The following is a 14912-nucleotide window of genomic DNA, read 5'->3' as shown; positions in this document are numbered from 1 at the left end:
CCCCCACAACCTTCAGAGCTGCTCTCACAGGCTACTCTGCAAACCTCTCCTGCCCAGGCATGAGCAGACAGGATAGTTGGCAGCACATTTCTCTTCGCTGTACAAACTGGGCACTGACTTCATGCAAAATACAGAGACAGAGCCATCAGTTAGCAAAACGTGCACTTCCAGCTGCTGACATGCTGTAGTGGTGTGAGGGACAGGGTAGGCAGCCAGACACAGTGTATTAAGAGACAGTGGTGACTTCTTCTGGTTAGCAGATGCACAAAACATGCGACAGAGCCATGCCCCTGCCCAAACAGAAAGAAGCATGCAAGACAGACAAGAGCATGCATCAGGGTAAAATATTTACACCAGACAGGAACCCAGGCAGTCTGAAAGCTAGCATGCTCTTCCAAATTGATGTGGGACTGCACACCATGAAGGCAATACCAAGCACCAGGACAGAGAACATGGAGAGATGACAGCACCGAAGCAATCTTGGTGGAACGGCTTCCCTGTGTACCTCTAGCTGGGAGACATCTGTGCTGGGCTGGGAGACTTTCTCCCTGTCTTTGACATCCTCTTCCAGTCCAGGAACTACTTTGTCAGTGTGCTGGAAGGAAACCAGGGCTTCATCTTCCATCTCGCTCTTGTCCTTGTCCAGCTCGGGCAGGCTCCGGGAGATGTCCTCAAAGGCTGTTCCGTGGAAGTCACCAATCACTGTGAAGTCCACCTCTGCTTCCAGGCTGGAGGTTGAACTGACCGTGATGCTGGAGCACTTGCGCTCGATGGCCAGGTGGCTGTCCTTCAGAAACACCGCGTCCTTCTCCTGGTCCTGCTCCTCATCACCAGTGTCACTCTCAGGAGCCCTGTGCCGAGGTGGCTTAGCTTTCTCCTCGGTGCCCTCCCTCAAGCCCGCTTTCTGAATGAGACACAATGATGGAGAGAGATGCAGAAAGTGAGCACGGCATGGCATGGCAACGCGGGCTGCGCTGACGGAGGAGGGGGGGAGGAAGAGGAGGAGAAAAGGCTGCAGCGAACATCACAGAGTAGAGTTCAACACAACTCAAGCATGGAAACTGAAACCTTTCTGACAGCAGCAACTTTGCAGGGGTGGCGGGAGAAGGGTTATTTAATCTGACTTTGCCAAAAGCCTACTGGTAATTAATCGCTGGAAAAAAGGGTCAGTCACACAGAAAAGCTTGGCCAGCTTAGAGGCACATCAGTGCACCTGGTGAAAGCAGATGTATGCAAAACAACAGCTCTGTCAAGAGACATTCAGAAACAGCTCAAACGCCAATGCTATCATACACCGGTAAAACTGGGAATTAAAAAAAAAAAAAAAAAAAAAAAAAAAAAGACATAGGGAAAAAAGAAGAGTTTTAAAGAAAAGGGCCCCATCAGCAAGGTATGGTGAAGGAGAAGCAGAGGAGCGTGCCAACTGCACTGAGCTCAGCCCAAGTGGAGCATCCATGTGGGACTGGGGGACATTGCCCCAGAGGGAGGAGGGCTAGACACACCAGAGCTGCCCACCAGCCCACCTCCAAAGGCCTCGCGCAACCAGGGGTGACTCTTAAGGCATCAGATCATGTGTTGGGTCAGTGTAATTGACAGCACGATCAGAGCCCAGGGACCACCTCCCTCCACTAGCTGCTCCCCAAACACAGACATACCTCTCAACTCTGCCATCAGAGGGTACATCTCTTCTTGCCATGTTTTGTCATGAAGTGATGGGAAATCTAGACCCATGCGTTTGCTTTATTTTGCATCTTGCTCTAGGCATTTCTCCCTTAGAAATCATCCCACTAATGCCCACCTCCTGGACTCTGGTCCAAGCATTTGTTGCCAGAGCCATCCCCTGCAATGTGCCAGGCTCTGCTGGCAAAGGCACTTTTTGTTTGCACTGCTGGGAGGTTGAGAGGTATGAGAAACAGGGTGTCAAACAAATGCAAGAGGAACACAGCCGCATATGTGTTTGTGTGTGTGTGTGTGTGTATAAATACATTCACAACAGCTCTACCAGGGGGAGAGGAGCTGGAAGCATACAGTCCTCAGCTGCTTAAGGTGAGCTATCATACTATGGCAAAAAGCAGTTAGTAAAACAGCAGTGAGACCTGTAAGACCACTGGAACAGCAGTCTTTAAATTCTCTTCTTTCATGCTGGATTTTACAGACGGGTCAGATAAATCCTTTTCTTCCCCACTTGGTTCCTGAGATTTGCTCTGGATTAGAGAAAATGGTTAGTTTTAAGGAAATTAACTCTATAGGAGCTGATCTAATGCTTACAAGAGTGAAGAAAGCTATTTCATCATCCAGCCACCAGCTTGCCGAAGACAGGGGAGGATGGGTGAGGCTGGTGCGCTAAGCAAGAAGGGTTATCAACGTAAGAAATGCAGGGGTGAAGCTGGAAGCGTGGACATGTTGCTGATCGGTGTATATACACCTGTGGCAGAGCCACACCTCCTGAATCCAACCCCCCATCTCCCTTTCTTGCTCCTGGACATGAGGCTTGGGTGCCCATTTTCAGGTTTAGCAAGTGGCGTTCTCCAGGTTGCCAAAATGTCAGGCGGGGGGGGGCGGGGGGGGACGTATCACAAAACAAAAAGCCAATGAACCAACTGGCCAGCAGGTCTGCATTCAGCAAATAAGCCTGACCGCACACACATACATAAAAGGACAGGGGATGCAAAGCGACTGTTCTCAGTCAATGGATGTGTGAGGTGCCACTGAACATGGTAAATAAAGAGCCACACAACATGCGCATGAACTTTCCATCCGGACAGTTCATTGGAAGAGTTACCACGGCTTCTGCCAGTGTGAGTTCACAGCCGGAGTCAGGGGAAGCCAGGTCAGCACTGTCTTCTCCATGCTCCAGATCAACAGACACATCTTCCTTCAGAGACAGGGGCTGAGAGGAGTTTCCTGAACTAGCCCCTTGCCCCTTGAGGGCAAATGAGCCCACACTGGATGCCAGTTCCACCGGAGTACCTGTCAGCGACAGAGGTGAGATGAGGCCTGTGCTCAAAAGCACATCCTGTGTCAGATTCATCTTCCCCTTTGCTTTTGGTGGCATCTCAGTTTCAGGCAAATGCTCTTGTTCCTCCTGGGCTGCCCTTCGCTCAGCTTCACTTTGCTCAAACATCTTAATCTTAGAGGCCACTGAGGTCTTCTTGTAGCTCTCACTGTCCTGCCAGCTGCCCAGGAGTGGGACCTTGGTGACACCTCTGTGCTCCTGGGACACAGTTTCTGTCCTACCATCAGTACACATCGATGGCCCAGACTCTCTTTTCTGTATCCCACTGCTCACTTGCAGCTCTTCACTGAAGGTTGAAGGCTGGAACATTGTGCTTTCTTGACGTATTCCCGTTACAGTGGAGTGGGAGTGCAGGACATCAGCTTCTTCTTCGGGAGGCTGCACTGGCTGCCGCAGAGCAAGGTCACTGTCCCTAGCAAGTTCTCCTACCACAGAGCTCCTGCCTTGCAGAGCTTGTCCCACATTGAACTCCAAGTCCCAAGGCGGTTCTTGTGCTTTGGTATGTGCAGTGTGGAGTGGCCCTCCAGACTCGGGACCCTTTTGGGGCAGGTGTCCTATAATGGTCTCAGTCTTTTGTTCTGGTTCTTCTGCCTTGGGAGGCTGCTGTTTCATGTAAAGGCTTTTGTCATGGGATAATTCTTGCACTCCACAGCCTTCATCTCCCATCAGCTTTCCTGATCTGGGCCCTGTGTTCTGGGAGAGCTCTTTTATCACAAGCTTTTCTTCCTGGAGTGGCTTTTCTGTGATTCTCTGGACTCCTTTTGTAGTGACAAGATTTGAGTCTCGGACATCCTCCCCTGTGGCCAGATCTCTGACCAGGACTGGCTCTGCTGCACTGTCTATGTTTTGGTGTAGTCCTCCTGCAACAGGACTTGCATCTTGGTGTATTTTCCTTGTAGCAAAGCCCACATCTTGTGGTCTTTCTTCAGGTTCAGGACTCACATCCCTGGGTGTTTCATACTCTGTCACAGGGCTCATGTCCTTGAGAGTCCCTTTACCTACTGCAGAACTTGCCTCCCTGCATGTCACCTCTTTTGAGGGGTTCACATCCTCCGGTGTGCCCACACCTCTCACAAGGCTGGTGCCCCGGGACAGGTCTTGGCCTTCGGATTCTGCGTCCTGGGCTGGCTCTGCAGGGACAGGGCCTGGTTGCCGGGGAAAGGGCCCAGGGGTGGGAGTGCTGGGTTCATCTTCCTCCAGCCCTGCAGAGGTATGAGGGCAGCCCTGCTGAGGCACAGCTGAAGAGGATGATTTAGTCTCTATCTCTTCCATCTGCAGAACCATTCTGGAGCTTTCCTCCTCATTCCCATCAGGTCTGGTTCTTTCTGAGAGCCTCCACTCTGTCACAGAGATGTCTGTGCCCCACTGCTCTCCTGCAGCTGGGCTCTGTTTAGGGTCCTCAGCCCTACTGCCTTCCCCTTCCAGGGCGCTCAGCTTCAATCCTCCTTCTGGGCTTTGTAGATCCTTTTCATCTGAGCCCACCTCCTGGGAACACAATGTGGTTTCATCTTTCTCCTGTGTTTCATAGCCCCTAAGACTCGCTGTTACTTCTTGCTTCATTGACAAACAGTGCTCCTGCTCCAAGGGAGGACGTCCTGCAGGGCTTGTCTCATCACAGCCTGTCTCAGGCTGCTCTGGCACTACGGCAGGTTTTTCTGATACTGCTCTCTGCTGCTCATACATTGAGGAAGTGGACTGGGACCTTTCTTCTATGGGTGCTGTGGGCTCTGATCCCTCTCCTGGCTCATTCACTGTAGTTTCTGGCCTCTCCACCAAGTCAAGCTGTCCTCCCGCCTCTGAAAGCAGATGTGTTTTGTTGTCCTTCTCATCTCCCTCTAGGTCTCCTAAGTAGATGATCCTCTGTGTAGCAGAAGTCTCTGTGTTGTCATCACTAGACTTCACTTTAATTTTAATGAACTCTGTGGTTGCAGTTAGCACTCTGGAATCCTGTTTCCTGGAGGCTGCAGAAACATACTCCTCAAAGATCATCTTGCTTTCTCCCTGGGGCAGATCTGGCCCTGAAGTCTTGGTCCTTTGCTTCTCTTCAGGCTTCTGGCTTGGCCTGGACAGACCTGGTTCACTTGCAGTTACCCCCTCGCCTCTCTCTTTGGGCTCCTCCTCTGCTCTCTCAGGTGGCAAGCACTTTGCCTCCATGCTGGGCTCCTCCCTGGTTTCTTTCTCATAGATCTCATCCTCCCAGACAGACTCAAAATCTTCGGGACTAGCAATCATTTTTGCTCTCTTCCAGGTCTCCAGATCTGCATCTGTTGTCTCTTCCTGGCCTGCCATTTCCTTGGCTTTCCCTACTGCCATCTCCACTTTCGACATGCTCACACTCATTTCCACCTCTGAAGTACCTGCACGTGCTTCTTCTTTCTTGACTCCCAGAGCTTTCTTTAGAGCTACCTCTTCCAGCCTAGAAGTTTCTCTCTCTATAAATACCCAATGCTCCGAGCCCTGCATTGCAATTGGAGCAAGAAGAGTTAGCATCAAACATACTTTACCTAACAGCTGATGATTGCTTTGATGAATAACAGAAAGCTGATGTGCCTTAGATGGGGTTGACTAAATTAATATTATTGTTCATGCAAGAGTTGAGGCAGGGTATATATGAAGAGCCTGACAATTGATGGCATTGATGGAGAGAAGGTACTTAAAATAAGGGGGCTGATGCTGTGAAAGTGGCTGAGCCCCTCTATACTCTCCAGGGCCTTGGACCACCTTCTGTTATGGGCAATGGCCTACCAACATACCTGCAAAATCTGTCACTTTTTTGGAAACAAAGAAGTGGGAGCAATGCTCTCAGCAGGCACATTTACAGAGCTCCCCATGAGGCTGGGGAATACAGCAGATTAAACCAAACTGGGACTCTCCATTTCACTCCTGTTTTTAGCTGGCCCTAACAGTTTCTATGAGAGCTAAGGGTGAGATTTTGTTGTAAGCAGTGGTTGTTTTGTCTAGCTTTACTCTCAGTTTCATCCACATGCCCTAAAACCAAGTTGGACTGAGCAAGAAGTAGCATGAGCAAGAAGAGAAGCCACCTTAGGCATCAGCAAGGCCCTTTCCCCTTCCTACCAGACGCTGCCACTTGGATTCACTCCAAGGTCCATCCTTCCTTTCCAGATCTCCTGAGAAATATCATCAAAACCAATTATTTAGCAGAGGTTTCTAGCAATGCTGAAACCATGCAGTTCAGAAAAGTAACCTGTAAACAGTTAACTGTAAAATTAAAAAACAGGCTCAGCAGCTGAGATAGCTGCAGGGACTGCAGCAAGGACCAAGTGAAGGCTGCAGCATCCTGCAGCAAAGACACAGTGAGTATTTGATATAGCATACAGTGAAGCTATATGCTGCTGTGCAGGGGTGGATGCTAGATTACTTTTAGTACATACACTTGGTACATTCATGTGTTTGTCCCGCAAGACCCCTGAAGACCTCACAAGCTCCAAGGACAAAACATGGATAAAATTTTTCCACTTCTGGAACTGAAGGCTGAAAATAACCCATGAGAACGCAGCAAGCAGGAAAACAGCAATGGGCATTTGTACTGATGAGGAAGCCCAGCAGCCTCCTCAGCCAGGTACATACTGCACACACACGAAGGGCAGGGCTGCAGGTCCTGTAGAGCTCACCACGGGGCTCCAATGGCCACTCTGGGCTATCTCTGCCCACACCATGGACACTGGCCAGTAGGACAGAGCCAGCATTGCTTTTGCAGGGTGAGAGAAACTGACCTGCTGCAGCACCTTCCTGCATGTCGGCTGCAGGGAGCTGGGGCTGGCTGCACTCTCCCTACTCAAAAGAGGAAAACAAAGTAATGTAAAGTAGAGGTGGACTGTCAGTACCCTACACAGAGGGGCCAGGGTGAATGCTGGGAGTGGTTACACCGAGAACGGAAACCTAATTGAGACCGAATAAAGAGAAACAGAGGACAGAAGGAAGCACAGAGAGAGAAGGGAAAATGAGATCAGAGGAGAGAGAGAAAGGAGGAAAAACAATTGATAATGGAAAGGCCTCCACAAGGAGGGGAATCAGAAATCACAGAATTACAGAATGGTTTGGATTGAAAGGGACCTTAAAGAACGCCCAATTCCAAACCCCTGCCATGGGCAGGGATACCTCCCACCAGCCCAGGCTGCCCCCAGCCCCATCCAGCCTGGCCTTGAACACCTCCAGGGATGGGGCATCCACAGCTCCTTTGCGGCAACCTGTGCCAGTGCCTCACCACCCTCAGAGTAAAAGAAGTCTTCCTTTATCTAATCTAAATCTACCCTCTTTCAGTTCAAAACGTTAGTTTAAAAATTGGTGAGAGCCCTCAACAAAAAAGATGCCACCCCCTAGTTCCTGCCTTCTTTACCAGGTGCCAAAGAAAGGTCTATGGCTGCTGGCACTCAGCATCCCAGGCTGTGGTGCTGGCACCACCTGGGCAGTCAACATACCTAGTGCTGGCTCCTTTCCCTGCCACGCTCTGGTGAGAGCAAGTGGCTGTTGCACTGCAGCAGGAGGCTACGGAGCAAGCCTGCACCATGAAAACTGGCTGTGAGCACCGAGGAGCCTAGACCTTCAGTAGAGCTGTCCTCTGCCAGCTTCCCACAGCACCCCTTGCACAAGCCTCCTGGTGTCAATTCTCAGTGTGCCTGCGTTCCCCAAAACTGTCTGTTCTTCAGGCCACTTTCTCCACATCTTCCTCCCCCAGTGGTCTCCCCACGTGGTTTTGTTTCTTGTTTGTCCACAGAAGCCACAGCAGAGGTACTCAGTGACTCCCAGGCACATCTGTGTCTTTCGTGGGTGAGTTTGACCCAGGAAGCACCACTACCATGAGCTAAATGGGTACTACCAGGACGCCCAGGTCAGTTTCCAGCCTTTTCTGAACACTAGGAATGCTCACGGTTGATTCAAACAGAGGACTACTTACTTCCCTGAGGGTACAGCTCTTCTGGTCCTGCAACACAGCCTCACTGATCGACCCTTTCTGCAGCAAATGCACTGATAGACAGGGCATGAGCACAAGTACAGATCTCTTCAGCTTTTTCTTCCCTTTTCTCTGTCTGTAAGACAGAGTCCTTTGGAGGAGACCTTCCCCAGACAAAGATGATGAGCCTGGTCAGGATCCTGCTCCGAAGTAAGGCTCTAGAGAAATGTTGTTGTACATTAAAGAGCGTTAGGTTAAGTCTTCTGAAGCCTGGAACAATGTGTTGATCCACAGCAGTACCTCACAACCAGTAAGGAAAAAACGAAATCTCCAGATTTATCTCTAAAACAGCTACTCCTCAAACTTTGTTGGGATGAGCATAGCCCATGCAAGGGAAACAGCCACCTACCCTGTGGAATGTTCTGAACTCTCTGCTGCAGATGGCTCAAGGCTAGCTCTGGCCACAGCTCTGGTTCCACAGCTCTTGGCAGACCCCCAGAGCCTGAGGACTCCTGGGAATGTTCAGTGACAACAGCTGGATACCTCCAGGAAAGCAGAGAACTTCTGGAGCTTTGGAGGTTGGTTTGTTTTGTTTTTTCCCTAACATGCCTTCTCCAGAGAACAGGAGCAGCTGGGAAGGACATTCTCACCACAGCCTTCATGTCACAAGAAAGGACAAACACGGAGATGGGAAAGAAATGCAATGACAATGTGGAACAGAGACAGCCTTCTGCACCTGATGGCTGCAGGCAAAGCTCACATCCTCAGAGGAGCCCAGAGCAGTCAGGAGGTTTTCCTTTTGGCACTGTTCAAGGTACCTGCCATTTTTCTTTGCTCCCCTGCAAAGAAAGACCCAGCACACCTGAAAGGAATGCACAAGCCTCACAATAAGGAGGGAAGAATTAAAGAATCCAAGATCAAGACGACACTGTTGTCACCTGAAGCTGAGGAGACTCCATCCAACCCCCAGTCCGGCACTCTTCCCCCAGCAAGAGTGAGAACCAAGGAGGGGAAGGTGGAAAAGTGACCTCACATAGGCAGGGGTGGCAGATAACCCAACCTCAGCAACCCCATGGGCACCAAGGGACTCTCCACTTGAGCATGATGCAAGCTCTGCAGATGCGCCGGTCTTCGTGCAATCATCCTCATGGGATCCTGACTTCCTCACGGAGAGCACCAGCCACATACGGGCAAGACTGCATGCATCGGATGCTGAATCTCAGCTGCCGATGTGTGGAGAGAAACCTCAGGTGAGACCAGCTGGCTGTCAGCACCTCAGCACAGCCCTGGCACCCCGAGGGCCTCTGGAAGGCAGAAGAGAGGAAGGCGTGCATTAAGTGCAGCATGCACACCTCATTGCTGCTGTTTCTGTGCAAAGGCTGCCACATTCTGCTGTGGCAGAGATTGCATTTCACTTCTGTAGACTAGTGCAGTACTGGCACCTAGAAGTATTTCACAGCAACCCCCAAGTACTGGCACATAGAGGGCCCCAGAACAACACAGGAGATGCTGCCACAGAGCCCAAGCCTCACCGAAGGTGCATTTATCCTTGCTGAAGCCTGAGGCTGTGCTCAAACCCTCACTCATATCCATCCCCCCTCTCGGAGACACGAGCTTCAGCCCAGGTTCACACTCCAGCTGTCCTGGTGGAGCAGAGCCTGCCCCTGCCAGCGCTGGGATCTCTACACCTGGGGACATCAGGGAGCATCAGGGTGGAACCAGCCTCACCCTTGTCCCCTCCACCCCTACCCTTTCCACCTGCCCCAGGCTGCTGCTGCTCCCCTGCTGCCTTTTCTGGGGCCACTCAGGGAGGACACGCACCCCAGCACCGCTGTGCACTACATTTCAGCACGATTGGACCCAAACACATCAGAACCAAGTCTCGAAGACCACTTTTCTTCTTCTCAGTTGTAACTTTTTTCACCTGTCCCAGGAAACCATCGCTATCACACGACAAAGATCCCTGAATGCAAGGAGTGCTGTGCCCATGTCCCTTGCAGGCAGGGAGCACACAAGGCCTCGGAAGGCAGGGTGATCCTGCTTTGTACAGGTGCCAAAACAACATTTTTAATGCATCCAGAGAAGCCCTACTTCTGGGTGCCAGGGCCTCAGCAACTCTAACTGCAGCTGAAGGGAGGGGAAAGCACAAGGGATTGCTGAAAACAGCCTGTAGCTGGGCGCCTGTCTGCTCCTGGAGGAGACACCTGCAGAGAACCTGTGCTGTGGGGCTCAGCACTTGCCTCCTGGGACCTCTGGCACCAGCTGCAGCACAGACCCTCACCCAGAGCACAGCCAGCCCTGGGGGATGCCCTGCCACCACTGGCCAGTGGGGCTTCACTGGAAGGTCTCTCAGGACTGTCTCACAGATTCAAAGCAATAGGAACAGGAGCAGCCCTGCCCCAGAGACCCATCCAGGGGTGCCAGCAAACAGCTTGGGCTCTGCTTAGAGGGCAGGAACGCCTCACACTGCCTGAGGGGCACCATGAGAGGGCAAAATGTGAAGCCGAGGGTGGAAAGAGAAAGGGGATGATGATAACCTCAGGAGAGGAGACAAGGCTTTTCTGCGTGAAAGACTCCATGCACAGGGCAGCTCCGTGCTCAGATGCAAAATCGTCTAAGGTGTCCTCTTCCATCCTCTGTGTCAGCACAGAAACCCCAGCACCCATGGAGAAAGAGAGAGAGAGAGAGAAAGAGAGAGAGGGAGGGAAAGAGACAGACAGACAGACACAGAAAGAGAGAGAGCACATGAGAAGGAATGAAGGAACAAGTGGGTGGATGATGGATGGATGGGTGGACAGAGATCACCAGCTATGCCAGGTCTAGATGTTATGTTTAGGTCTTTCTTTGTACGCTATACATATGCTTCTAAAACAGATGTGAGGTTAAAAACCTTCCTCCTCTTTCCAGCTTGACACTTTTGAGGTTGTTACCTCCTGTAACTCACCTCTGCCTGGGTTGCTCTGCAGCCAGCCGAGCCAGCCCCGTATCTCCAGGGGACCAGCAAGCACATGTGCACACCACAAATTCCCCATGGAGAGGCCTCAGACAAGCCTCTCCCCAAAGCCCCTCCTCGTACCGCAGTGCCATGACCTGACTTGCTCAGTGAAACAGTTCCAGGACAGAGCTGGGGCAGGGAGTGCCCCACATGCAGAGTGTACGAGGCCTGAAGCTCACGGCTGCTGGCTCCACTGCTCTTGCAGGGGAGAGGACGCTGAGGTGGGGAGAGCAAGCATGGAGGGTCCAGTGCTCTCAGCCCACATGGGAGGGAGGGTGTCCGAGCTGCGGAATACCCTCACCACTGAGACCTGGGCCACTGCCTGGGCTGAGCCAAGCATGAGCCCAACCCCATGCAGCCCAGCTGCACCGCATCCACTCCCCTCAGGCATCCACTCCCCTTGGGCAGTGGGGGGGTGTGCCCTGCACAGCCCAGATGTCCTGCTCCAGCAACCCAAGCATCTTCCTTTCTCTCCTAGGGCAGATGTCCCACTGCAAAGCCAGCAGATAAAATGCCAGGAGGAGAGGACACAAATGCAGAATGCACAGCACCACTCAACCCAGCACCCCTCCTCCCACTCCCACCAGCCAGGTCGTGGCAGGTCAGCATGCCACCAAACACCTCTGTGCAGGAGCCCAACCCCGCGCTCCTGGGGACACCCACTGGGCGAGACTTGCACAGGGTGCTGACATCCAGGAGCCCCGATAGGATAAAGGGTGAAGAAGGCCCCATCTCACAGCCAACAAACACATCCCTCTGAAGAGGACAAGTTTGACCCCATGCAGCGCCTGGGCGTAAAGGGAGATCACTACCAGCAGAGAGGAAACACTTAGCTCGTTACAAAACTTAGAGACAACAGCCTGGCCAGAGGCTCCCTTGCTTTACCCGCTGTGCCCAACACATAGTTCCCACCGTGCTCTCAACATGACTGTGCTAGAGGCAGAGACCAGGCAACTAATGAACAGCTTGATCTCATCCGTAAGACAAGCAGCAGAACAAACCTCGCTGGCCTTTTCTGGGGTTCCCTTTGGTGTTTCATCCTCATGCTTGGGCGAGGAAGAGGCTGGTGAGGAAGGCAGCCTCCTGTCCCGGTCCCTGTGAACCAGCTTGCTGTTGGGCTCCTTCAGGGTCCGTTTCAGCTCATTGATGCTGGCCTGGTGCTTTAGCAGAACATCTTCTGGCTTGTCTAAAAACTTGGGGAAGGAGAGAGGAAGGTAACCATGGTTAAAGCACTAGCCAAGGCAAAAGAGACAATCAGGGACACTGGGGAGAGGTTGCTTTACACTGGGATTGAATTCAGGGTCTTGAGAGCCAAATGAATAGCATATAAGAGCACCCTGGGCTGCAGTTCTCACTATGACCATTGCAGGGAACTGCAATTATGGAACACCCACAGTGGCCCTCCTCCTGTGCAGGGCAAAATATGCCCCTTTGGCATCTCCAGCATGGGCTGCTGAGGATGAGCTGAGCCATCTACGGAAGAGAGAGGGCTCTCCTTAGGGATCAGGCAAGGGATAGGGGCCCACTGGAAATATCAGCAACCTCATCTCTGCTGCTCTCACATGCAAGGCACAAAGGGACCAAGAGCCTCTGTCCCAGCAGGGCAGGAAACTGGCCAGTCCTCCGAGTAAGAGCTTCAGGGAGTCGCCCATTGGCATTTCCAAAGGAATGGCTTCAAAGGGGGATTTCTGCTGAGGGGCACGAGGTCAAGGGCTGGTCAAAGATGACCAACACAGATCCAAACCTGCATCAACATGGACCAGCTTGGGCCCAACGGCAGTCTGGGGTGGGGTTGGGTCTTGCCTACTGTAGAAAGAGGACAGCTCAGAGAGCTCAAGCGCGAGGTTACGTTTAGGTGTTAAAGAATCCTTTGGTGATGTTACAGGCACCAGGGTGGCTCCCCTTGTTCTGCCGCAGAGGTGGGCAAACTAGCTCCGAACAAGAACCCGGCTTCTGCTTCAAACTCAAACCTGGTTTGAGGTTCGAAATGAGTCGACTGAAGTATCTCCCCTCCCCCATTTCTATGCTCAGTGAAATCCCAGAGATCCAAAGGAGTCCCATGAAAAGCCCAGACAAATTATACAGATCCTGAAGGCTCAGCAGAATTAATGAAGAAACTCTCCTGTCCACTTGCATGTGCTTCATGGTTTGCCCACCTCTAGGCTCAGGGTGGTGCCAGGGGCACAGGGCTGCGGGAGCAGCACATGCACATGCAGCAGGGGTAAGCAATGAAGCAGACAGTGGAGGGACCGTGACCAGCGTTGGGCTGGGGGGCGAGATGTCAGCCTGCAGGAGCCATGGTGCCCACTGCACCAGCAGGGTTTGCCCTGCTGTGCTGAGCAGGATGCCAAGGGCTGCGTAGTGGAAGTACAGCAAGCCCCATCTCAAGGCCACTTGACTAGCACTGCTAGGGCTGCACTGGCCTCTGTTGACTGGTTCAGCGATGATCTGAACCCCACTATGAGTAGAAGAGAAACCTGGAGAGCAACCGTGAATTTTAGGCTGGGATGAATCAGCAGACCCAGGCTGGGGGGATCTCTGCTGCCCATTTCTGCTGGAGGTAGCACTGCAGACAGGTAATTTGTGTGAGGGGAGAGCACAGCCTCCCTCCTGCCTGTGATAGCTCACCCTGGCCAGGCTAGCCACAGTTGGTTGGGAAGCCCCTCCGCTGCAAGGGGGTGGACGTCAGTGTCTGCCTCTGACGGATCAGTGCCAAAGGATGCTCAGGGACTCGTTTGCTCCCGGCAGGGTAGAAAGGCAGCAAGGGGCTTCATGAAAAGCGAGCCTCTGTGCAGGGCATGTGATGCAGAGCCCAAGTCAGGAAAGCAAAAAGCAAAGCATAGGCCAGGAGGTGGGAATGATGGGGCCAGCCTGTGCCAGTGCTGTCTCTTCAGTGGGAGAGATAGGGCCACAGGGTTGGACAGAGAGGAAACATGAGGAGAGGACATGGAGGAGTCAGTAACATGAGCAGAAGCCAAGTCTTCCCAGTGGGCCAAGGACTCGGCATGGTGGCCTGGCCATTGAGCCGTGGGAGGGCTCTTGCTCACACATACAGTTAGGACTACCTTACTTAGTGGGATAGAAGATGCTGTGTGTGCTCTGGGGCAGATCCCCAGCTGTCTGCTCATCGGGTGTCTCTAGCAGGCCAACCCCCGCCTCGGTGCATCTTGTATTCCAGTAAATAGGGTGACACACAGTGGTGCTTTGAAAAGGATGGACAATATGATGCACCGATGAGAACTAAGATACTCCAGAGAGAGAATACCTCCTGCTTGTGCCTGGGGGTTGTTTCGTGCTCCGGCTGGCAGCAAAGAGAGGGTTAAAAGTAACCAGCAGGGTCAGTCGAGGAAACTTCTCAAGAGCATCACAATTAAGTTGAATTCAGGTGCCTGCACAGGGCCTGGCTGTGCCCCCCTGCCCCCAGTCAGAACTGGCTACCAGCACAGAAGGACCGAACCCCCGCTCAGTACAGGGCCGAGATGGGCTGGGCTGTGCCCTGAGCCGACCCAGTGCCAGGGCGGAGAGCAGAGGGCCATAGCTGCACACGAATGGGGCTGTGGGCATGGCCATGGGGTGCCCAAGCAGGGCTGTGTAGAGCTACAGGGTGCCAAGGGAGCAGGGGCCCAGCATGCTTCCCATGGCTAGGGAACTCCTTGCTTGCACAGTGGTGACCGCTGGCACGCCTGGCCCTTCCCCATCCTGCACACCAGCACGGGACTGCCCCGTGATCAGCCCTGCTTGGGGACCAGTCTTGCCTAGAGCCTGGGCTCTGCTGGGGGACCAGCCTTGAGGAAAGCTGGAGGGTACTGGGGAAATTGGAGCTGCTGGTAGGGTATGACAGCTCTGTGTCCGGCAGTGAGGCCAAGAGCCATGCCCCCAAGCAGGACGGGTCACACCAAGCACTGGGCTTGCCTGGTAGAGAAAGGGCTCCAGATGACTCTTCCCTGATGTGATCCTTCCCACCTGCAGAATGGCCCTGAGACAGGGAG

The 14912-nt window shown here is 52.8% G+C and overlaps 1 protein-coding gene across 8 annotated transcripts in view; it reads right to left on the bottom strand.

The window, feature by feature from the left end:
* The window catches only part of EPB41L1 (erythrocyte membrane protein band 4.1 like 1), a 72118-nt gene that overhangs the window by 10274 nt on the left and 46932 nt on the right, over positions 1 to 14912 (bottom strand). For 2 of the 8 annotated variants that reach the window (XM_082773560.1, XM_082773561.1), the window contains exons 14-18: positions 11925 to 12116; positions 10466 to 10564; positions 2783 to 5473; positions 2097 to 2204; positions 506 to 904 (exon numbers count right to left, since the gene is read on the bottom strand). In XM_082773560.1, the coding sequence (XP_082629686.1) occupies positions 506 to 904; positions 2097 to 2204; positions 2783 to 5473; positions 10466 to 10564; positions 11925 to 12116 (3489 nt within the window). The remainder of the gene's footprint in view (positions 1 to 505; positions 905 to 2096; positions 2205 to 2782; positions 5474 to 10465; positions 10565 to 11924; positions 12117 to 14912) is intronic. The other 6 variants (XM_082773562.1, XM_082773563.1, XM_082773564.1 and 3 more) reach the window with 6 other exon arrangements.

This window comes from Aythya marila, assembly GCF_965140915.1.
Source record: "Aythya marila genome assembly, chromosome: 16".
NCBI lineage: Eukaryota > Metazoa > Chordata > Aves > Anseriformes > Anatidae > Aythya > Aythya marila.
Note: the sequence above shows the minus strand (reverse complement) of the source record. Positions and strands in the feature narration are given on the sequence as shown.